This window comes from Mesoplodon bidens (assembly GCF_964165515.1).
Source record: "Mesoplodon bidens genome assembly, chromosome: 19".
NCBI classification, from domain to species: domain Eukaryota; kingdom Metazoa; phylum Chordata; class Mammalia; order Artiodactyla; family Ziphiidae; genus Mesoplodon; species Mesoplodon bidens.
This window is the reverse complement of record NC_138179.1, coordinates 43,192,814-43,216,932: the sequence shown is the minus strand read 5'-3', so window position 1 is coordinate 43,216,932 and position 24,119 is coordinate 43,192,814. Positions and strand designations below refer to the sequence as shown.

The window sequence follows — 24,119 nt, the reverse complement described above, 5'->3', positions numbered from 1 at the left end:
CGCAGTTGATTTGCATCTCATATCCTTCCAAAGAGAAGGGGCACTGACGCCAGAGCCGTGCTGGAACGGAGCTCGCTGGCAGCAGCACTGGGGGGAGAGGGGAGGGCAGCTGACGACAGCCCAGATCAGTGTTTAATTGGGGGGGAGAGGCTTCAGTGACTTCTCCAGGCGAGCCCGGGAGACAAGGAGGTATTAGCTCCAAAGCAGGAGGGCTGTCACACACCAGCACACTCGGTCCCAATAAACTAGTCCCCTCCCGGGCGGCTGCGGGGTTTTCTAGCTCCCTCACCAATCTGGCTCACCTGGAGACACTCACCTGTAAGACAATGGGGAGCTGCTCAGGTGGGTTCCTGTTCTCCACGCCCATCGTGAGCCACACCTGGAAGGCGGTCAGCTGCTCAGCAAAGAAGGGGCTGTGCTGTGGGACAAGCAGAGGGTTAGTCAGGGGCTCTCCTTCTTCACTTGGCTCTGCCTTTACATACCGCCCCCACCATCGATTCAGCCGTGTGTCTTTGTGAGGCCCCGACTCCACTCGGCCTCCACCATCCAGGCGAGGGGACACAGGGCCGGGCCATAGCAGAGGAGGTGGTGAGACATGGTCAGACCAGGATGTTTCATACGGCAGAGACAGAGGCTGCATGGACAGACTGGGTGTGGGTAAGAGAGGGTTGCAGTAAGGTTAATGCCGGGGCTTGGGCCTAAACACCCGCAGGCGGGGTCCCAAGACCTGAGGCAGGAAGACTGAAAGAGGAGCACGTGGGGAACTCAGCTTGGACACTCTGAGCTTGAGGTGCCTACTGGACACCCGACAGAGACATCAGGGGGACGATGGCCTACATGAGCCCGCAGTCCAGGAGACGGGTCTGGGCTGGAGAGACAGATCTAGTTTAAAGTTAAGTGAGAAACAGAGGGGACCCCGGGCTGAGCCCTGGAGCCCCCCAAGAGTGAGAGGCCAAGGAGATGGAGACACAAGGGCAAGGCCAGCAGAGGGGGATCAGGAGTAGGTGGTGGTCAGGATGCCAGGGAGGAGTGTTTTAGGGGGAGGACATGGTCGGCACCTTCCATGACTGTAGAAGGTCAGGCAGGACCAGGGTCCAGAGCTGATGGCGACAAGGAGGGCCCTGGAGACCATTAAGGATGTAATAGGAGAGCCCTGGTAGTGGGCAGAAGCACAACCAGACTGGGTTCAAACAGAAGAAAAGATGATTCAGAGACTCAAGAATAGACAGTTCTTTGCAGGAATCTCGCTGCAAAGGGGAAGGAGAGACATGGGGGGGCGGGGGGCGGGAAAAATCGGATGGGATCACGTGACTAGGCATTTCTTTTTAAAGGTGGGAGAATAAGGGCATATTTGTAAGAGGGGGAAACTGCTGATGAAGGAGGGAGGTGCTGGGCGAGGGCCTTGGCGAGTGGACGTCTGGCGCACAGGTTGGGGGCAGCACTGCTGGGAGCGGGAGATGCAACACAGACGGGCCGGGATGCAGGACAAGGGCCAACGTGGCAGGACTTACAGAGGATCCCTCTATTGCTCCTGTCTCTCAGCGAGGTGGGAAAAGGAGGTGCTGTGGATGGAAGGCAGAGCGAGCGGAGAGGGGACGGGAAGGAAGGAGATGTGTCCGGGCAGCCCGCCGGGCAGCGTTTAAGGCCCCTGGAGGGTAGTGACCGCAGCAGGTCACAGTGGGCTTCCCCAGCCTGGCAGTGGGGGTGCGGAGGCTGACTTGTCCTCGCGCAGGCACTGCGGAGGGGATGCCTTTAGTGGAGATGACGAGGACGAGGGAAACTGCAGAAGTAGCGGCGCAGGTAGGAGGGGGTCCAGGCTGTCAGAAGGAGGTCTGGGAACTGAGAGACCGAGCAGTAGGACTGCTGGGTTTTCTGTCTTACATAGGCATTTCCACTTAATACGCAGCTCTGCTGTCCCTGAGCTCCAGAAAGAAAGAATTCCAAATCTCTGCCTCCGGCCCACTCCTCTCTGTCCCACTCTGTCTCCCCAGGGGGAAAACGGGTATCTGTGTAAGGAAGGGTGGGTGGGAAGGCAGGGATGCGGGCTGTGACCCCAGGTTCCTGCACGTGTGGAAGTGTGCACATAGAGGACTCCAAGCCGTGGGCAGGGCTCCAGCAGAGCTGCAAGCCAGACCAGGCGTGTTCCCACCGCACCCTCCACAGAGGGGCCTGGTGGTCAGAGCCATGGTGCCCCTTGTAAAGAAGTCAGTGTTGTGTGAGAATTCGGCAGAGGACTTTCACACTTAGGAATGCGTGTTCTTGCAAAGTCAGTGTACGTGAAGTTAATCAAATTTGGAGGGCAACTTGGGGATTGGGATGGAGCCCCCAAAGTGATTTTCCTGTTTTTAAGTGTGAGTTATTCACAAATTGGTTTAAAAACAATAATCTTGTTAAATGCTCCCTCCCCAGCTGTACTGAGTGAGGGGGACCTTCAGTCTGGGAGGGGAAGTTGGGAAACTCAGATAATTCCACCTCCCCCCATTTCCTTCACTTCGTTTTGCCTTATGGATGCAAACACGCTGCTCATTGCTGAAGAAGCCACTCCGTCCTGAATGACAAACATTCCTGATCTTTGCACCTAAAGCTGACAAAGAGGGAAAAGCCTTTGCCATTGAAGTATGCTATGAGGTTTGTCATGCTTCTTAAAGCCACGGGGAAGATGACAGATCAGATCAACGCCCCACCATAAGTGTGGTTCAGCATTTTAAGTAACACTTCACAGAACAGCTCAAGAGTTGCCCCGTGAGTGCCTGAGATTATTCACAGAGTTGATGTTTTGGGCCAAATCTTCATGATTACCTCCCGGAAATACTGTGTAGATTCTTGGGGGGAAGAAGCAGAACCCAGGATGAGTGTTCTGGAGGAGAGCTCACAGGTTGTGGGCAGAGGCTCTGAGTCATGTGGCCATGTGGCCTGGGCCTCCTGGGACGATTCTGATGCCAGGTGGTCGACCCTGTGGTTAGCCCACGTGTCAGACGGGCTGGGGGGTCTGAAAACAGGCGCCAAGCGTGAAGGACTAAGAGCAGAAAGGCCAGCTCTGGGCACAAAGAGCCAGGCCTGACCCTGGGGGCCAATCCACCTCGACTTGTGAGGTCACCGTGGGGAGGGAGGAGAGCTAGTTCACCTCAACACACTCCTGCTCTTCTCACCTGCCATCCCCAGTCCAAACACACTTATGTCGGCTGTTTCACAGTAAGTGAAGATTTCTTAAACAGATACCAAAAGCCCTAACCATAAAAGAAAAAACATTGGTAAACTGGATATGGTAAAACAAGAAACGTTTGTTCATCAAGTAAAAACATTAAAAAAGTGAAAATGAAGTCTGCAGAATGAAGAAAGATATTCACAATGTGTGACAAAGGACTTGTATTCAGAATATAAATAGAACCACTACAAATTGATAAGAAATAGATAACGCAAAAGAAAAATGATCACATGACTTGAGCAGGCAATTTATAAAAGAGGATATTCAAAAAGCCAATAAAAACATGAAACAGGGCTCCACTCTATTAACCATCAGGGAAATACAAGATAAAATCTCAATGAAATACCCTTACATAATGAACCAGAATAGCCAAAAGGAAAAAAAAAAGGTGGAAAACATCAAGTATTGATGAGGACAGGGGACAACTAAAACTCTCATACATCGTGGGAAGGACTGAAAATTGACTCACAGACACTTTGGAAAACTGTCCGGCAGTTTGTACTGAAACTGAAAATATGCACACCTGGCGACCAGAAATCCCACTCCTCGTGTGCACACCTGACACTAACGCACCAAAGCATGAGGAATTAGCAGTACCTGGCCACACCCACCCACTCGCCTCAAGCACAAAATTTAAGGGGGCACCAAAAAAACACAGTAATTGAGATAAAAAAATACCTTAATGCAATATTTAAGAAAATAAAAATTAATGTAAAAATCTATAATGAACAAAATATCAAAATTTCATAGAGAGAGAGGCCCAGCATGACTGATTTCTCCTTCTGTCTCAGGCTCCAGCGTCTCGGCTGGGCAGTGGCCAGCACAGTTCGTGAGGTCCATGGGATGGAACCTTTGGGGTTTCCGCACTGTGATAGGAGTGAGCTGCAAGTGAATGGAGCAAACTTGGCATTGAGTGGAGGCAGCCAGACATAAGGATTCTATTTACCCAAGTACCAACCCCTCAGGGCAGCACACACCCTGGTGGAGGTGGTGGCCAGAGCGGGAGGGGCCTCGGGGGACCGCTGATGTTCTGAGTGGGTGCTGGTTACGCAAGCACGCTCAACTTGTAAATTCACCAAGCTGCACGTTACGATGCCTGCAGTCTTCTATGTGTATGTTATGCTTCCAAAAGAATGAAAACTAAATAAAACAGCTAGCGTGAGGCCTCCACCAGGTACCCCTCCCAGTGACAATTTGGTGAGATTATTTCCAGAGGCAGAATCCTGAATCTAGCAGATGAGAAATGAAGCTGAAGACGCTTGAAAGGAGGCCTGGCACTGGAGGGAGGGGTGAGGACACAGAACCGTGGGGCTTTATCTGAGAGGTATGCAGCTCCGACCCCTTGACGGTACAAAGGAAAACCAGGCACAGAGCACAAAAAAGCATGAGTTGAGCCAGGTTCCCGAACACATGTTTGTGGCAACAGGCCCTGTCCCTGTGGAGGCGGAGCGTGTGAGGAGCTGGAGGCCAGGACTGTTCCCCACGGAGACTTGTCCCTGCCTCAGGGTTTAGGGTCTCCCAGGCAATGCCAAACACATAGGCGAGAGCCAAGTGAATGCCCTGCCGGCGCCCACTTCAGGGTTCAAGATGCAAGGCCGGCTTCGACTCCCTTGTAAGTGCGTTAAAGGAAAGGTGGGTGGAGAGTGGCGAGCTGCTGGAGCAGGCACCGCAAGTGCTGGTGGAGAACCCAGCAGTGGGCACATGGGGGCTTGATGCAGAGTTCTTCCAACTTTGCTGTAGGTTTGAAAATGTTCATAATAAAATGGGAAAAAAATTCAAGCAATGAAGTTGGAAAGATAAGATAAAATAGAGAGGGAGGGCCTCATAGCCCAGTTACCCCAGTCTCGGGGTGGGGGGAATCGAAATCACCTGAGTTAACACACATGCATACAACCCTCCCCCCACACAGACATGCATACACGTACACACATGTACACGGACACACACCCCACAGAGAACACACACACTCATACCCCATAGATATATGCAGGCACACAAATATACATGCACGTACACCCCACACAGAAATACATATGTACACACACACACACACACACACACACACGCACCCAGGCCCCTGACTCAGTAAGGTTGAAAGCTTCCCTGATGGTCGTGATGTGCACTGAAAGTTAAAAACCTCTGCAGTAAGACGTGGGTGCCTCTGGCCGCAGTCAGGGCTTTGTGAATACACCAAGGGCCAGGAACCCTTGCGTCCAGCATGTACCACGTGCCAGGCTCTGTCCTCTAGTCCTCACGTGCTCCTTGAATTGGATACAACTATAGTTCCCGTTTTAAAACAAGGAAACTGAGGCACCGGTGGGCTAAGCTGCCCACTGTGGTCTCTTCAATGGGGCCCGGGGCCGATGGTGTGGGGAAAAGAGGCCAGTGACTCCCATCTCCAAGCCCCACCCTCCAACCTGTCCCCTCAGTGGACAGCTTGGAGCCACCTGCTTCCTCCCGGCTCCCCCCACCACTCCTCCAGTCCCGAACACCTGCCCGGTCCCTTGGAGGGTCAGATGGGGGATCTAATTGTGCTCTAACTTGACGGGTGGCTTTTCTCTTTTCTCAATGGTTACTTGAGGGAAGGGACCGGGTCTCACCCACGTGCACCCAGACGTGGTGTCTGACGCACAGCAAACGCTCATCAAATGAACAAATCTTGAATGAAAACAGGAGGGGCTGTATGTGAGGGGGACGCAACAGGGGGTTCTTGGTGAGCTGCTGTAACGACCCCTGGGGGGGTGGGGGGACAGTCGATTTGCCTGCCTCAGGAGCCACAAGTGAAACAACATTAACTCGAGGATGACCAGACCACCACCTAGCAAAGTACATGGGGACCAGACATCCCCTTGGGGCCAAGCCTCAGCCTTAGAGGCTTCACCTGGCCACTGGGCAGCAGGGCCGCAAGTTGAGAGCGTCTGTTCATGGTAAAAAGGCTGAGAACCTGGGATCAGGGAGTGTGCATCAAGAAAAGCAGACCTATGACAGCAACACTGTAGAGAAGATGTTTTTAAGAGCTGACCATTTCATAATCTAACTTTAACCCCTGGTTGGTGCAATCTTTTAAGCTTCTAGATAATGCATCTTCTCCCAGGTGGGTGAGGGCTGTCTCTGACACCCAACCAGGGGCTCTGCAGACCAGGTGGTCAGAGAAGCAGCTGCTGCAGTGGACCACGTAGGATGCCCTGGGAGGACTCACCCGAAATGCCGTGCCTTCTTCGATGATGGTCGGCAGCTGGGAGAGACAAATGTCGACAGCCAGGTCCCAGGCCTGCCTGGGGAGAGAGCAGAGAGGAACCCACAAAGCATTACTGACGGGCTCACCCAGGGGACCCGACAGCAGAGCAGCCCGTGGGTGGCTGAGTCGGGGCAGAGCCGCTGGTGAAGGGCACAGGAGGTGAGGAACTCTCAGCTAGCTAAAGCCATTTTGTTTATGACAGCTTTTCTCTTCAAATTGAAAGGAGAAAAAGCTCAGGAAAAATAAAGAGACTTGTCCACTTCCTAATGCAGTTTCTTCCCCCAACTTGAGCCCACCTAGCGTGGCAGCCTGCCCACGCTGATGGCAGCTGGGGCACTGGGTGACCGGACCATGGCAGCATCACACACAAACCTGCCATGAAAGGCCGTGGTCAGGCCAAGACACTTCACCATAGACCGGCCAGGTGGGGCTGGGAGAAAGGGTCCGCCTCGGCCCACCCACTGCCAGGCCCCTGCACCCCTCTGTGGGTGGTCGGCACCTGTGCCCAACACAAACCACTTGGGACAAGACAGGTGGTGCTCTGTACGCTGGGGATGCAGCAGCCTCTTTGATGAGTAGTCCTGGCTACCTTCTCCAACTTCTTGTGGCGCCGGACCCAGCTCCACACGCTTACAAGATGTGCAAGACAAGGTGGTACCGACTGGGTCATGGTGTCACCTCCCCAGGGTCAGTTTCACCACGTGTGAGGCAGGCTAAAGATCATGTCTTCCACACAGGGTCCCATGAAGGCCTCGGAGGGTGGCTGACACGGAGGGTCACACACAGAGGCCTGTTATTTCCTGGCAACGTTTAACACCGATTCTAAACTGGACACAAACGATCCTCTTACTTTCTCTGTGCTCCCAGATCCAAGTGCGGCTTCCCAAGGATATAACGATTTTCTCACTCTGACCCCCCCTTTCTTTTAGAAACGTGCTCCTCGTGGAAAGAAAGTGATGGTCAGAACAAGAGGTTTAGTTTCCGGTATTGCAATCTCTTCCCAGCACAATTTCCCGACACACTCAAGGATTCCATGTTAGGTTTATTTAGACTAATAACTGCCTGTTTGTGTGCAAGAGGCACCTATTCATGGGTCTTCATAAAGGATCAAAACAAGAATGAAAAATGAAAACATGCAGAAAAACAGTAAAAATGTAAGATGAACAAAAGACTAGAGAACTCTTTTTCATTTTTCAAATATGTGGAATATATTTCTTTTTTCCCAGACTGGCCCCTTCTGCACAAGCACGCCCTTCCCCCACCAATCTAATTAAGAGGCAATCAGGAGATAATCAAAAGTTCCTCAAGGTGAGGGCAATAAGTAGCTCCCATATGCTCAATAAGTGCCCAGACTGCAGGCGAAATGGTTATTCTGCAGCACTGAGGGAGACACTTACTCTCTGTTAAGACAGAAGTCAAGTCAGTTATTGCAATTAAGCTCTATAAAGATTCCTTGAATGTAATCAAATAAAAAGTTTTAACTTCAAGAGTTAGAAGAAAGTGTGCACCAGTTGGGGGGAGGTGACGTGGGCAGAGGGGGTCCAGGGCAGCTGGTGGTCTTGCTACAGCTGCCACACAGTGGGCACCCCGAAACTGCACCTTCTGTAAAGCTAGCTTCTGTGCCCTCTTTCAGAACCATCTCCTCAAAATCACGAGGCAGGAAGAATTATAACCCATTAAAGACGTCCCTGCTGGGCGTCCTAGACAGCGTATCAGAGGGACTAGGCTGCCCTAGCTAGACCTAGTACTGCCGCCTCAGTCCTCCCCAAGCAGCGAAACAAAACCCGACGCAGCTGCAGCGGGGCCTGGGCGCAAATCTTCTGAGGAGTGTGGCCCGTTGGGCCTGCCGGCTCCCCAGGGCTGGCCCCCACCTGGGTCCAATCACTCAGTGGGGTTGAGCCCCCACCAGCCGCACTCTTCTGTGCCAGAAAAGCAGCTCAGAGGAGACTGCTGGCTTGAAAGGAAGCCCCGGAGGAGGGATTCGCCTGTTGTCACTGGGAGCAAGGCAGGGCCATGACTGGAGGGGCAAAGCTGTCTAAGTGAGAGGGGACAAGGGACTCCGTTCAAGGCACCGAGGAGGACAGGAGGAAAGGAGAGGACGTGGGAGAACACCTAAGATCTACTGGACACCGAGTGGCCCAACAGACTGCCAGCCAGCAGTGAGGCTTCAGCAAGCCCCAGGCCGAGGCCGGGAGAGAGCAGCGGGCTGGCGCTGGGCTAGCCGGCCTCCCTCGGGGCCTGTGGTCGTTGATTCTCTACAAAAGGAAAGGGTCAGGTTGGGGACCTCAGAGCTCCCATCAAGCCCTAGATCACATGGCAGCCTTTTCAGCAGCACGACGGTACCCTCTGCTGAGCATTTACTCAAGTTGGTTAAAAGTGGCTACATTTTCTAGGGTAAAATCAAAACGAACTTGGAGTCTTAATTTGGGATTCTCACTAAGGGAAAGTGGGAAAGCAAGTCCTGTAAAACCTTGAGCCATGGCACCCAGGCGAGCATGGAACTTGGGAGGTGTCCGCGTTCGCACTTCCCACAGCCCCTGTGACCAGCCACACAGGCTGCACCCCCAGGGAGGGAGGATCCCGGGCCTCCCCACCCCGAGGCGCAGACCAGCCGGGCTCTGAGCCGTGGGCTGCCGATGAATCACGGCCTGGAGAACGTGCCATCCAGGCAAGAGCTCGAGTTTTCAGGAAACGGGCCTAAGATGGCAGGCACCCAAGGAGTGGGCTGGGAGGACAGCCTTCCAAGAGCGCCCGGCTCCATCTGCACCGATCAGTCAGCCAGCCAGGCTCGCTTGATGGGAAGGAACGCACAGGTTATTACCACGGAGAAATGCAAGGTTTCAGGACCTGCTGAAATTGAAAGTGAAGGCAAACGGCTCCCTGGTGACTTTGCATCAAAAATTAAACAGAAGCCGGGTGCTGAGCATTTCATCATTGGCACCCCTGCCTGAAGCAAAGTGTGAATGTGTATGACTTTGTGTTTTAACCTCAATTTTTGTTAGGCTTTGTTCGCTTCCTCCCCCTGCTGAAAATTCAACCTCTCCATCACCACCCAAGGAATATAGTAACTAGATGGTAAATTATTTATTCCAAATGCTCTTTCTGACTACCTTGGCTGTGCACTCCCTGGGGACGTACAAACTTTCGTCTATTTACGAGGCGGGAGAAAGAGCTATGGGCATTGTTGTTGAGTGTTTCATCACCCGAATGAGCTCTGCTGAAAGCCCACGGCAACGCTTCACTGGCAAGGAGCCCATGCGGCGCCTCGGACCTCAGGGGCAGCTGGCAAACCTCAGTGCAGGCGAGCATGACCTTCCAGGTTTCTGGGCCTCACATTCTCCTGCCTTTGCATCTGAGCCCACTGCCTGTTCCCTCTGCTCTCCCACCTCCCCTAAGGCCAGGACCTTGAGCTGGACACCTGCCACCCAGGACAGAGACCACATCCCCAGCCTCCCTAAACCAGGCACCACACATGGCCGTGGGGAAGAGCAGAGATCCGTGTCCCTCCTGTGAGCCACTCAGCTACACAGGAAAGAGGAACAAATCCCCATTTGTAAAGCCGCTGGATCTGGTGTTACCAACCGATATTCCAACCACTACCTCTAACTACCCCCAGGGGAGGAGGGAAAACATGTGGCAGTCTTCCCGTCTTAACCAAGTCAGTGGCCCTCAACGTGGCTGCATGCCCTATACAGCTGCCTGACCCAGTGTTTATACCAAGTATTTCTGGTCTCTGACTTGGCATGAGACAATTCTGCATGATGTCATAAAGAAATAAAGGTTATCACTCACCCTGAGTGGTTTTCTCCTCCCTAGATCTACAACACGGTAGCACGGTCCAATCAGAGGGCCGTGTTAAATGTGGCAGCTGGACACAATACCAGGACCCCACATAGTCCGACCCAAGTCTGTGTCTGCAGTGACACAAGGGCCACGTGCAAGGGCGTGACGCCCACCTGGAAACGCACAATGTGTCCAGGCTGGGTCGCCAGTGCTTGATACTCAGTAAATATGCAGGCATGATTTCATACCTTTTTAGAATGGCTTTTTATGTCCTTTACAAGGCCTCCCAGTGTCCTGTGCATAGTGAGTATGAAACTACTTGTTAAATTAAATTATCCCTGCAACTGTTGTTTCAGTAACAATCCCGTTTGGTTTGCTGTACGTTTGCTGTACAGTAACAAATATGGGATGAGTCTAATGCATGTGAATGATTTCCAACTCAGGATTTTAATGAGCTCTTTCTACAACATTTAAAAAATACCAAATGAGATCAAGTGCAGGTACTAAACCTCAGGGAATTCTACTAGTTACATTTTTTTTCATGCAAAGCACACAATGATTCTTCTGTGTCCAGTTTTGCATTTTTGACAAGGGAGACTTCAACCTTAATAACTTAATTAAAAAAATAGCTTTTAGTGTTTCAAAGGCTTAAAACATCTACATGTAGATTTTTAATTACAAAAGTAATATCTACCAACTTTTAAAAGGGAGCATTCTCATTCCAATCCTCCTGTCCTGGTATTAGCACCAGTAGCATCCTGCTATAATTCTATCCAGCCCTTTTCCCATGCATAACATAGAGGTAATTATACTGCTGATACAGTCTGGTGTTCTGTTTTTGTCATTTAACATATATTTTGTATAATAATAAATAATCTTCACAAACAAAGTTTTAAGATGGCTTACATTTTTTCAAATATATGTATCTCAATTACATCCCCATTCTGTTAGGTACTGGGATTCTCCCTCGTTTCCCCCTTTATAGCTAATATTCTGACAAAGGGCATTCTTTTTCAAAGCCTCTCTGTCTCACCAGTCCCATTCCTTGGTTCTTCCTCAGCAACCTGCTTAGTCCCTCTCCTGAGCTGGAATGGGTGGATGCAAAGTGGACAGGGCAGCAGGGGCTGGAGTGAAGCGGGAGATGTCAGGGTCCAACGATGCCGGCTGGGAATGTGCTGGTCCAGGCTGGGTCAGGGGTCAGGCCGCCTCCCTGTCCAGGGCTGTGATCCCCAGAGCCCTCCCTCACAGCATCCTCATGCTGACCTCCACCTCTGAGTCCGCTTCCCAAAGAACCCAACGTGCAACAACCAGGATTCGCCTAAAAGGGAGTGGGAAGGGTATCAGGCCACAGACAGTGCGCTTTGCAGGATGGAGGACCATGCAGGCTGAGGGACTACATTGTACTCAGTCTTCAGGGTGCATATCAGCTGCAGAGGGGCCCTGGAATGCGCAGGGAGGTTGGAACCAGGGAAGTAGAAAGACCCCAAAGGTGCATGTAAGATTGCTAGCAAGTCCATGTGCCCTGGGATACCTGGGAGGCTTTCCACACTTTTTATCTGGGCCTCTGTGGGTTGCTGTGTTAGCTCATGTTTCTCTGTACCACAAATGAGGATTTGTTTTATGAGATTCACGGAGAGCTAAACTCGCAGGCAAGAGGGCCATATTCCTAGTTTTAGAGGAGGGCATGGAAAGGTATCAGTAACAGAGATGGGAGGGATTCTGAGATGCTGCTGTTAGACTTTGGACCTTATATTAAACAGCACTTATACAAATCCCAGAATTCAGAAATGTTCTAACAGGCCAATACTAGAGAAAGATCTGTGGGATGATGAAGAGAGACAGGTGTGACTGTTCCGCACCGGCCATCTCTGTGTGCTTCCTCCCTGGGTCCCCTTCTCCTGCTGTCATCTTCCCTGTCTGTTCTGTCTGCTCTCTGCTCGGGCTGTGCTCCTTACTCTCTTCTCCGGGACAACACGTTGTTTTTTACTCTTTGCAGCTGAGCACATCTTAGAGGAGGCAGTTTTATATCCAGAGAAACATGTACAAGAAGGAAGACTGTCCCATGGACTTGTTGGTGGGGTGGGCAGATGGAGGGAAGGACATAGGCCGCTTCTCGCTAAAAGCTGGTGCCTCGCGTCCACCCTGTATTTCTTCCTCCTGGGGGGACCTGCTTGGCCAGTGGCCCCAGTCACCCAGGAGGTCATTCACACTGGGCAGCTGGTGTGATGCCCATTTCCTGTGGCTTAACTAGTTTTCCATCCATGACTAGTCGCAGCACTGACCCTGTTCAGCTCTTTTTTCTTTTTCTTTCCTTTTTTATAATAAATGTTTTATAAAAACCTGGTTCAGAAAAAAATAGAATTTAAGGCATCACTTTACTTAAAGGATAAGGCTGTTTTGAGGATCTCCTTCTTCAGAAATGTGGGTTTTCTTTCTAATTATTTATCCTAAGCATTAGAGAGGCTTTTCAACCCCACCTCCCCAGTTCTAATCTTCATGGAGTGAAGGAAACTGCGTCTGCTGTCCTGCCAGTCTGTTCACACAGGATCTAAACTGCTGCACAGAGACTCTTCGTGCGGTCTACTCCTATTTCTCTGTTTCTCCAGTTTATTCTATAAGCTATTCCAAAGGATATGGATGAGGCATGTTTTAACTTGATTTCTGTTTATAGTCTGGTGCTTGGCCAGCATAGTGCATCTTGATTTATCTCACAGATAAGAATGTTAATTCCCCATTTTCCTTGAGAGGATAAGAGGAGGTGAGTCTACCACCTCCTTCTTAGTTCTCTGGGTTTACAGAGTCGGGGGAAAGTGGTCATGCACATATTAAAAAAAAAAAAAATCACTACCCAAAATAAACCTGACCATTAAAATACACCATAGAATGGTTTTCAGGGCTAAACCTAAGTGAATTACTCTTTTTAAATGTTTTGTATTAGGATTTCTCTCTGGATATAACTAAGACACATTTTCCTTTGTTACTGCCCCATTTTAGTACTTCCTCAAATTCTGCTTGTGTCACAAAAGCAAGGAAGCAGGAAGAAACCAAACGCCTTCAGATATAATGTCTAGATTCAAAACAATTTCCATTATTACTGTTGTTACTTACTACTAGCAGTAGTGTAAGGAGCAGTAATCCAGTTTTTTTTTTTATTTTAAATATTTAATTATCTATTTGGCTGTGCCGGGTCTTAGTTTGGTACGCGGGATCTTCGTTGCAGCACGTAGGACCTTTAGTTACGGCATGTGGGCCCTTAGTTGCAGCATGTGGGCTCTTAGTTGCAGCATGCGGGATCTAGTTCCCTGACCAGGGATTGAACCCAGGCCCCCTGCATTGGAAGCACAGAGTCTTAACCACTGGAAGTCCCAATAATCCAGTTTTGAAGGAAATTTATAATCAACATACAAGTGTCATAAAGATCACACTTGTGCATGTGTGTGTGTGACAGCATGTGTGTATGTGTGAAATAAGCATGCAAATTAACTGGTCATGAACCCAACAGTTTTAATTCTCTGGAGCAATCTTGGATACACTTCATGAATTCAGCTGGCAGTTTCTTTCCTCAATACAAATCCCTACAGAGTCAGGAACTCACCTGCAGGCCCTCTCCGCCCGAGCTATGAACTGCAGGGCCTCTGTAGGCACTGGTCCCGCTCAGCCCTGGATGACCCTTAGAGGCACCTGCACTTCTGCAGGGGACTCAGGCAGAGCTGAGGGTCGATCTTATTAACTTGTGTACACCACTCAGGCCTCCACGTTTGGAGCCACATCTTCCTATTTTGTTCAAATAATTCCCTTATACTTGGACTATCGCAGAAACGGGAAAACCATACTCCTTAGAGGACCTGATGCTGGTCTGGGGAGAGACACTTACCACATGGCGTGCATGTATGTGGGGGGCAGGCGTGGGCTGCTGACGGGGGTGCAGTTATACGACCTCATGATCCTTTCCGCCAATAAAAAATTTCGAAACAGACTAGCCACCAACAGGTCCTGTCTGAAGAGCTTTTGGAAGAGATCTGAGGGCAGAGAAAAGATAAAAAGGTGACTTCAGTGACTCATGTCCAGCATTTAAAGCCAAATATACAAATTTACTGTCCTTCTACCAGAAGTTGCAACAAGCAGGTTGGAACTGACACGCACATTCTGCACTGGCAGCACCTACATGACACACGTAATGTGAACAAACATCAGAACCCAACCGACCGGTCACAGAAAAACATAAACGTGTCTTATACTATAGCAGTAATTTGGGTTTTAAGAAATGTGGATGGTGTGTGACTATGAAGGCAGATGAGCCCTGAGTCTGCCCCGAAAACACTAAGGACCTGAGCAGACACCTCTCTGAACTCGCCCTGCATCACTGCTCTCGACCTGATGCGCGATTCACTTCATCCTCTCAGAACCTTCGGGGTCCCTGACTTCTCCCGCCCACATCCTCAGGTTTCTTCACTGAGGGGAACTCAGTCCTCCCATTTGACTTCTCTCACACCCCAGCACCAGAGTCTCCTGACTCTGGGGCAGCAGCCTTCCCGCCAGTCCACGGCTGGGCAGCCTCACCCCGAGGAAGCACGTTCCACGCAATGGTGTCCGTGATGGCCGTGAAGATCCAGTTCAGCTCGCCCAGAGGGGTCCTCCTGTCGTTCAGCCGCCCGGGAATCCTAGGAAACACGAAACAGTCACAGAGATGGAAACAGGCGATAGAGGCAGGAGGAGGTGGGAAGAGAAGGGGTGAGGGGACGACGACGTGTCAGACGGGGGTTGGGGGGAGACTCGGCCATGCCAGGAGGACCTCCTTGCCTCGCCGTGATCTTTGAGACTCCTGTACGTCTAACCTCACATCTTAAAACTCAGCCTCCACTTCACTTTCTTCCCTTCCCCACCTGCACAGGAGCAGCGGGTGGGCCCCTCCGGCACCCCCGTGTGACAGCAGGCACAGAGCTCTGCCGATCAGGCAGGTCCCCGGGGCCCTAGAGCCCCCCACAGCCTTGCTCTCAGCCTCCAAGTGGACGGCCCCCACACCCTAATCAAGACACTCCTGTCGGACAGGACACCGGTCACCTCCCAGAAGCTGAGGGCAATGGGAAGACCTCTGTGGGCCCAGCTCTTCACCACACAATCATTCACCTGTTCAACATCAAAACAGACCTAGTCAGGCCTAGATTCCACCTCTTAAATTCACACGTAGTCCTGGCGCAGCATCGCTGGACTGAAAATGCCAGCAGTGAGGATGTGAGAGGTGGGCCAGCAGCATCACAGGCCTCCCAGTGGGGCGTGTGAGGGGAGCTGGGCTTGCTTCCCCACCCCCTGTGGGGAAATTCGAGCACAGGAAGAAAAAACACAACACACAACTGGGTGACACTCTTTTGGGTGGTGCTCCATTTGCGGCCACTCACATAGGACACCTTTGGGTGTATGAGCTGGCACAATCCTTCTGGAAAGGACAGACACATGAAGGACAGAAAACATCTGTATCCTTTCCTCAGTTAAGTCTGCTCCCAAGAATCAATCTTGAACCAGAAACGAAGAACGTGGAAACAAGGTATGTTTTTCAGTGTTTTATTTATAACAGTGAAAAGTCAGAAACTACCTATGTGATCAATAATAGAGAAATGATTAATTATGGAACAACCACAATGAAATAACTACAAGCTATTAAACTGTTGTTTATGAATATTTTAATGATATGGGGAAAAGACTGCTTTGTAACATTAAATAAAGAAGTGGGGCAAATATCGTGCTGTCATAATTACACAGAACACGTACAAGGAGAGCCGATCAGGAGGAAAGCCCTGCAGTGAGGCAGTGGCGACACTCTCCTTGTCTTCACATCTGCACGCAGTCAGCATTGGCTGCCACTCCTCTGCCCACTCACCTGCCTCTCGCCCTGGCAACCGGTGGTGACAGGATGGCGTTCTTGGAAGAAGGAGGGTCTGCTGAGGTCTATTTCCAAACCTGGACCAAGCGCATCACGGGTGTGTGCAGTGCCCCTTGAGTCAGGTGAAGCAACACAGCCCCAGCTAGCTCCTTGGGGTTTGACCCTTGGGAAAGGCCGCTGCGTCCCCAGCAGTGAGGAGTTGCCCTGCTGCCGGCACTGTGGCCAAGCCATCAGAGGGAACAGAGGTCACTCCTTGTCAGGTGGAGGTCAGTGTGCATTTAGGTGTGTTTTAAAAATCCTCATCTTGTGACAATCGCTGGCAGATAAATGTAAAACTAAGACTCCCACTATGATCTCCTGAAAATTCTATTGACGTCTTTCACTAAAGCTCATCATGAAACCACAGACCAAGCCATCTGCCCGACTGATTTCAGACAGACCTGGGAACCATTCAAAGCGATCAAATCAACCAATCATTGCAAGACCCATCTGCATTCGGCAGCCTGGGATGACAAAGGTGGAAGTGAGTCCCACTTCCCTCCCTTTTCACGTCATTTAGAATTAAGTCACTTCAAAAAAAAAAAAAAAAAGAATTAAGTCACTTCAGAAACTTCTTGTTTCCGTTTTCCTTTCTGTAGTTGATCCTAAGGCCGTCAAAACCCAACCCGCTCTGGAAGCTGTCTGGGCCAGTGATGCAGGGCCACAAAGAAAGGCACAGCACAGAGTGTCAAGCCCAGGACACATTTCATTACACAAGTTTCTTTCAGCTACCCCCCCCACCATTTCATTAATAATCAAGGTGGTTCTTTTAAAATTTAAACCCACAGTGTTAATCAAGGACTAACTTTTATGTGAAAAGCACAAAAAGCTATAGTTTAGGAACAGATCATGGAACTGGGAGATGAGAAAAACGAACTCTAGTCCCAGCTGTGCATGTCTGGGTAGCTTCTGGCGTCTTGTTTCTCTGCTCTGAGTCACCCAGGTTAACCTCATATGCAAAATGGGGACCAAAATAAAGTGGATAGCACTTCCAAAGGAGATGCAGCAGAGAGCCAGCAGACACTTCCTTGGAAAATGCATGCCACCTCCTCAAACTCCTCATCACCGCTGTCTGCAGTTGGATTTATTCTCACCTCCCCCGACATCTGGGTTCACCTACAGCTTCCAGCACTGCCCACTGTGTGAAGCCTGACTCCAGCAATGGCGACTCTGCTTCTGGATCTTACAAGATGACCCAACCTGAGGTGTCTGCCTTCACCCCTTGCTTGGTGTCCTCACAGCTCAAATTTAACATGTCTAAAATCAAGTTCATCCTCATTACTGTCATCTTCTTCTCCCCTGTAGCATGTGTCCTCGCTCCAAGAGTCCCTGTGGATTCTCTTCCATCAGAGCTCGAACCCTCAGAGACAGGGCCCACTCATCTCTTCCCCAAGTGTAGCTCGTGTTTCCTGCTTCTTGCAAGGCACCTCTTCCACTGCCTTTTGGTAACCACTCCCACTGCAAAGGTATCCTCAATGGCCTTCTTGATCCAATTCATACTAGGCAGGGTGACGGCCCCCGGTATACCTTTGTTCAAAAATCTACAGGGTTCTCTGCTTACTGCTGCAGTGGTTTCAAATAGTTCCCTCTATTTCAACAAAATCTCACTTGGAATAAAGGAAAGCAGAGTTCCTATGGCTGGAGGGGTGAGGGCTGGGAGCCACCAGCTTCCCAGTGGCCCACACCGCCCCAGATGGGCCACTGCGAGGCCTCCAAGGAGCAAGGGTGAAAACTCTGCCAATGGAGTTAGGTAGAAAGTTTCCACTTGGCTTCAAAGCCATCACCTTGACACAATAAACTTTGAAACTAGCTCCCTCTGGTTGGGTCCATTACCTCGCAGTTGGACAAAAATATCAAACTCAGTCTCCTCTCATTTGCCCACTTGGAACAGCCTCCCACGTGCCTTGGGCTGGTTCTGGCTCAGTCTTCACAAGCGAAGCCCAACTTTCCTGTCCATGAAGATGTCTTGACCACAACAGCCTTTGCTCAGGTCCTTTTCAACTGCATCTCACTCGGGATTTCTTTGGCAGCCCACCAATTGCTTACTTTTCTTCTTACTTATTCAGTGTTGCTCCATGCATGTTAATTATCTGTGTAACTAGGTAATAAATTCCTTGTAGGCAATGACTTACTTTCCTCGATGTAAATCAGTCTCTTCACAGATTCTGGTGGAGTGCTGAGCACATGCACGAGCTCACAGCCCACATATCTGACTCACGTTACTTCCCTACTTAAGAACATTTGCTCCCACTTGGCCAGCAGCTCCCTGAACCCCGTGTGGTGGAGTGACTGACATGGAGGGGCACCGCCCAGAGCCCCCCAAGAGGGGCTGGCTGCTTAGTGGGAGGATTATGTTCGGGTACACCATCCAGCCGGGAGACGAGCCCATCTCAGCTGTCAGGTTGGCCCCAGCTAATGATGCCCAGGGCAGAGGTGTGGGGCCTCCACAGGCGGCCCGTGCTCTGCAGCTCAGCATCATGGCCGCTGCTTCTTCGCCTCCCTCCCGTGCTTCTCCCCAATAAGCTTGTGTCCCTTGTCTCTGTGTCTGCCCTCATCAACCAGCCAGCACCATGGTCTGGGGTAGGTGTCTCACCCTGCCTGTCCTCACCTCCATTCGTTACTTTGTGTGTCTCCCCAGCTTCCTCTCTCGCCAACACGCCGATGTCTAGCTACACGGAACTTGTCCTCCTCATACAGCTCACGTGTCTCCAGACCTGCGCAGATGCCCTCCTGCCTCCCTGGCCCAGGGGTCCCCCCAGGCTTTAAGGTTCTACTCTGAGGCCCCCACAGAATTCCGTAGATGACAGCTGGTGCCCAGGCTACGTCTCCCACTAGGCTTGGGGCTCTTGGATGGCAGGCCCATGTGCTTCCTCGTGCTAACCCAGTGTTCACACATAGCATCTAATGCATAACAGATACATATTTGATGAGTGAGTGGATGGATTCTTGCTGCATGATCACAGCTCTGTGTAAATAAAATGCTAAATGAAAAACTATGGTTTCCAAGAAAATGACACAAACTCACTAAAAATACTCAAGTGATAAGAAGATAACACAAATCATCCCAAATTTCACCATCTAAGAACCAGCAGAAACATTTTGGTGACCATTCCTCCAGATATCTCTTTATGCACAAAATCAAATAATTTTTTTTTTTTTTTTTTTTTTTTTTTTTGCGGTACGCGGGCCTCTCACTGTTGTGACCTGTCCCATTGTGGAGCGCAGGCTCTGGACGTGCAGGCTCAACAGCCATGGCTCACGGGCCCAGCTGCTCCGCGGCATGTGGGATCTTCCCGGACCGGGGCACGAACCTGTGTCCCCTGCATCGGCAGGTGGACTCTCAACCACTGCGCCACCAGGGAAGCCCTCAAATAATTTTAAATGCACTGAAATAACAATATGAAAAGACATGCTACATTTTTGTTAAAAACATCCACCAATAATACACTTAGGAAAAAAGTCTGGGAGGGTCTGCACCAAAGTAGTAACAACGATTATATTGGCATAGTGGAGATTATGGATGATTTTAATTCTTTTTGCTTATCTGTATTTAATAATATATATGCTGAAAACACACCACTTGCATAATAAAGAAAAATGAAACTTTTTTTTAAATAAGAGGGAAGCCAAGCAAGTTTACCCGAAAAGGGAAAACATTTGAAAACTTCATGTTTTATGAATTTACATAATCTCATATTCAGTTCAAATAAAGGAGGATGCACTTTTACTTTGTCTGCTCTAAATGGCTTTATGAAAATGATGGTGCAGAGAACTTTGGGCTAATTCATTTACTTAATGCAAATAATTCATTACTTAGAAATGCTCTGTGACTAAGAAAATGGGGAGGTGAACGCAGCAATTAAAAACAAATTCATTCATTCATTCATTTATTTATATTTTAGCTGTGCCAGGTCTTAGTTGTAGCACGCGGGATCTTTGTTGTGGCATGTGGGATCTTTTTTTTAGTTGCTGCATGCGGACTCTTAGTTGCGGCATGCCATGTGGGATCTAGTTCCCCAAAGAGGGATCGAACCCCAGGCCCCCTGCATTCTTACCCACTGGACCACCAGGGAAATCCCCAGCAATTAAAAAAAATAATAATTCTTTTGAATATCCAGGTCCGTATATACTGGTTAGATATCTGGTTAGACAAAGACAGATAAACGAGACCAGGGTTCTCAACCTGTGGGGTAAGGGACAGTGCTCATGATGTCACCAAAAGGAGTCCCTGAATATGTGTGCAGGTACATTTTCTCAATCAGTTAATGCTATACTGAAATCAGATGTGTGCGCACGCAGACACACACAATCTTAATCATTCTAAAAATTCAGCTGAGTGGGAAAAGAAAACTACTTGACATAAATGAAGGTTGGGAACTTCTGCCCTAGATAGTACATTTTGGGACATATTTCTTCATATGCTGGCATTCTGCTGAACCAGACCAAGCCACATCTCTATAAGACTTCTTTCTAATGTCTCTTTATTTAAAATTGTGTACAATTCAACATTAATATTATCTGTATTTCCTATTACACAATGGCTTTTTTCTAGCCATTCACAGATTTCAAGTGATGATCATCCAAGTCCGTTTCAGTGTGTATGGAACCTGCAGTTTATAAAGTGTGATATGGTTTGTTTGTAGCCTGAATGGTTTGCAATTTTACAGAGGAGTCCCCCTTTAACTGGACTGCAGGACCATGTCTGAGTAGTCAGGAGGAAGGAAATGAGAAACACGCAGTAAGAAAGCCTGGTTGGAAATGTAGCCACGCTTGTTTAAATGCAGAAAGCCTGTGGACGATGCACTCAGCTCTCAACACTCACCCAGAGACACTCAACTGTGCAGCCACTGGGACGCTATCTTAGTGCTGAGTCAGCCGGGCCCTAAATTACATCTGCAAAGCCTGGGGCGCACGGTTCAATTACTCTCTTAGGGTTTAGAAGACCTCCTGGCAATGGCAGGTGAGGTGACTCAGACCATTCTCCCACTGAGAACAACCAGAAAGGCTGTGTGTGTGTGTAGGTGTGTGTGTGTGTGTGTGTGTGTGTGTGTGTGTGTGTGTGTAAATCTTTTTGAAGGCAATGGAAGGCTGGCAAGGATGTGGGGAATCGTGGGGCCAAAACCTGAGAGAGAAAAGCCCCAGGCTTGAGCTGGCACCTGGGGCTCCATTTGTCCCAGAGGTACCTGGCAACTCTGAGAAGCAGAGAGCCTAAGCTGAGCTTGGCGGACTCACAGGCTGGAGAACAAAAACTGAGGGCCCACCAAGGAGATGGAGCTCAGGTAAAACCCCCAGTCTTGGAGCTGGGTGCAAAGGATGAACTAGAAATAACACAAACCACACAGCCTCAAATCATCCCAGATTTCTGTACAATTTCCATTTTCAATTTGCAACATTCAGTAAAAAATAACCAAGCATTTATAATAAATATAAATGGAATATAATAATTTTGAATCACTACATTGTACACCTGAAAATAATATAATATTGTAAATCAACTATACCTCAAAAAACCTCCAAACAAAAAAACAAACAAAACACTCCCAGGCATTTCTAGGTTTAAAACCAAGAAAAACAACTGACAAGAGAAAGAGATGGACAGAGGATTCAGATAATGGCAATATCAGACACCAACTTCAAGATAATTTTACTTAATATGTTCATGGAATTAATGAACAGGATGGAAAACTCTGGCAGAGAACTGGAAACTATAAAATAAACTCTGGAAATCTGGGAACCTCAAGAACTTAACAATACAGTATATTAAATTTAAAAACTCAATAGATGGGCTGAACAGCAGATCAGACAACATTGAAGAGAGAAATGGAAGACAGGTCAGAAAAAAAATACTCAAAATTAAGCAAAAGAGACAAGAGATTGGGACATAAGAAAAAAATACATAAGAAACAGTGGATATTGTGAAAAGACCTAAGATGTACATACTGGCGTCCCCAAAAGAGAAAATGGAATAGAAGCAATATTCAAAAACAGAATGGCTCAGGGACTTCCCTGGTGGTCCAGTGGGTGGGCTCCACACTCCCAATGCAGGGGGCCCGGGTTCGATCCCTGGTTGGGGAACAAGATCCTGCATGCATGCCGCAACTAAGAGTCCCCATTCCGCAACTAGGAGTCCACATGCCGCAACTAAAGATCCTGCATGCCACAACGAAGATCCCGCATGCCTCAACTAAGCCCTGGCACAGCCTAAGTAAATAAATAAATAAATATTTAAATAAATTTAAAAAGCATTTAAATAATGCAAAAAAAGAGCCACTCTTTAAAAAAAAAATACGATGGCTCAGAATTTCCTACAACTGATGAAAGACATCAAGGCACAGTGTCTTAGTGAGCTCAGGCTGTCATAACAAAATACCATAGACTGAGTGGCTTAACCAACTGAAATTTATTTCCTCACAGTTCTGGAGACTACAAGTCCAAGATCAGGGTGCCAGCATGGTCAGGTTCTGGTGAGGATGCTCTTCCTGGGGGCCATAATTCAGTCGATAGCATTCAGGTTGAAGAAATGCTATAGTCATAAAGCAGGACAAATACAAATAATGCCCACATAGGCACATCAAAATAAAACCACCAAAATCCAAGACAAAGAGAACTTCCTAAAAATAGTCAGAGGAAAAAATGCATATAACTTTCAAGGGAACATGTATTAGTAAGGGTTTCGTCAGGAGACAAAAACCATGCCAGTAAATTAAGCAGAGATATTAAGCAGTATATTAAGCATTTAATATTAACTGCTTTAGCTAAAATATGGAGATTAACTAACTACTAAGAAGGATAAAAAGAACTCTAAAAAAGACAGGATTGGTATCTGTAGGGAGCAGCTACTACCTCTTCAGCTCAGGGAGTACACCCAAAGAAGGAGCAAATTTGGAAGAGGCCCCACCCAAGGCTAAGACTTAGATCTTGCTGGACAGGGTGTGGCTGCACCCCACTGGATTATAGAGAAAATCATTACCCCTCAGAATACAGGTGCATAAATCTTTAATAAAACATTAGTAAGTCAAATCCAGCAGTATATCAAAGGGTAATACACCATGATCAAATGGGGTTTATTACAGGAATGCAAGGTTTGTTTAAATTAACATTTGAACATCAATAATGTAATGAAACTATTAACAGAACAAAGGAGAATAAATTATTATCTTAATAGATATAGAAAAAGCATTTGATAAATTTCAACACCTGTTCATGATAAAAACTCTCAAGAAACTACTATATACAAAAGACAACTTCCTCAACCTGATAAAGGGTATCTATGAAAAATTCACAGCTCACATTACCCTTAGTGATATAAGATAAAATGTTTTCCCCTAACTGATCCTTAATTAGGATCACAGCTTGGAGGCTCAGTTTCATCACTTCTATTTAACTTTGTAGTGGAGGCATTAGCCAGTGCAATAAAGTAAGAAAAAGGAATTAAAGACATAAAGATATGAAAGGAAGAAGTAAAATTGTATTTATTTGCAGATGACACAATTATATACATAGAAGATCTTAAGGAATCTATAAAACAGGTATCAGAACTAATTAGTGAGTTTAGCATAGTTAGAAAAATGAGGCTATTATACAAAAATCAAATGCATTTCTACATGCTATCATTGAACAATTTAAAAACTGAAATTAATTTAACATACTATTTGCAAAATATATACAGTTCAAACTACAAAGCATCAAGACAACTAAGTCAGTATGTGATAATGATCATGGTAGATGAACCCACTTAGTGCTACAGAAACACCATGAATAAATATCTAAATTAGACTGAGGACTCCAAGAACTAGAAAAGGGTAGAAGGGAATATACCACAGTTAAAAACACAAGTTCGGAGCTATAAAGTTTGGGTTTGGTTCTTGAACTTTTACTTACTATTGTATGACTCTACTTCTTTTATGCTCCATCCCTTGAAAATGCCAATAAGGACCCACTTCTTTGGATTAAGTTAAATGAGATGATGTATGTGA

At 48.2% G+C, this 24,119-nt stretch overlaps 1 protein-coding gene across 2 annotated transcripts in view; it reads right to left on the bottom strand.

The window, feature by feature from the left end:
* Positions 1 to 24,119, bottom strand: part of RPTOR (regulatory associated protein of MTOR complex 1) — a 339,460-nt gene that overhangs the window by 76,023 nt on the left and 239,318 nt on the right. For both annotated transcript variants that reach the window (XM_081218128.1, XM_081218129.1), the window contains exons 8-11: positions 14,787 to 14,887; positions 14,101 to 14,245; positions 6,405 to 6,480; positions 317 to 418 (exon numbers count right to left, since the gene is read on the bottom strand). In XM_081218128.1, the coding sequence (XP_081074254.1) occupies positions 317 to 418; positions 6,405 to 6,480; positions 14,101 to 14,245; positions 14,787 to 14,887 (424 nt within the window). The remainder of the gene's footprint in view (positions 1 to 316; positions 419 to 6,404; positions 6,481 to 14,100; positions 14,246 to 14,786; positions 14,888 to 24,119) is intronic.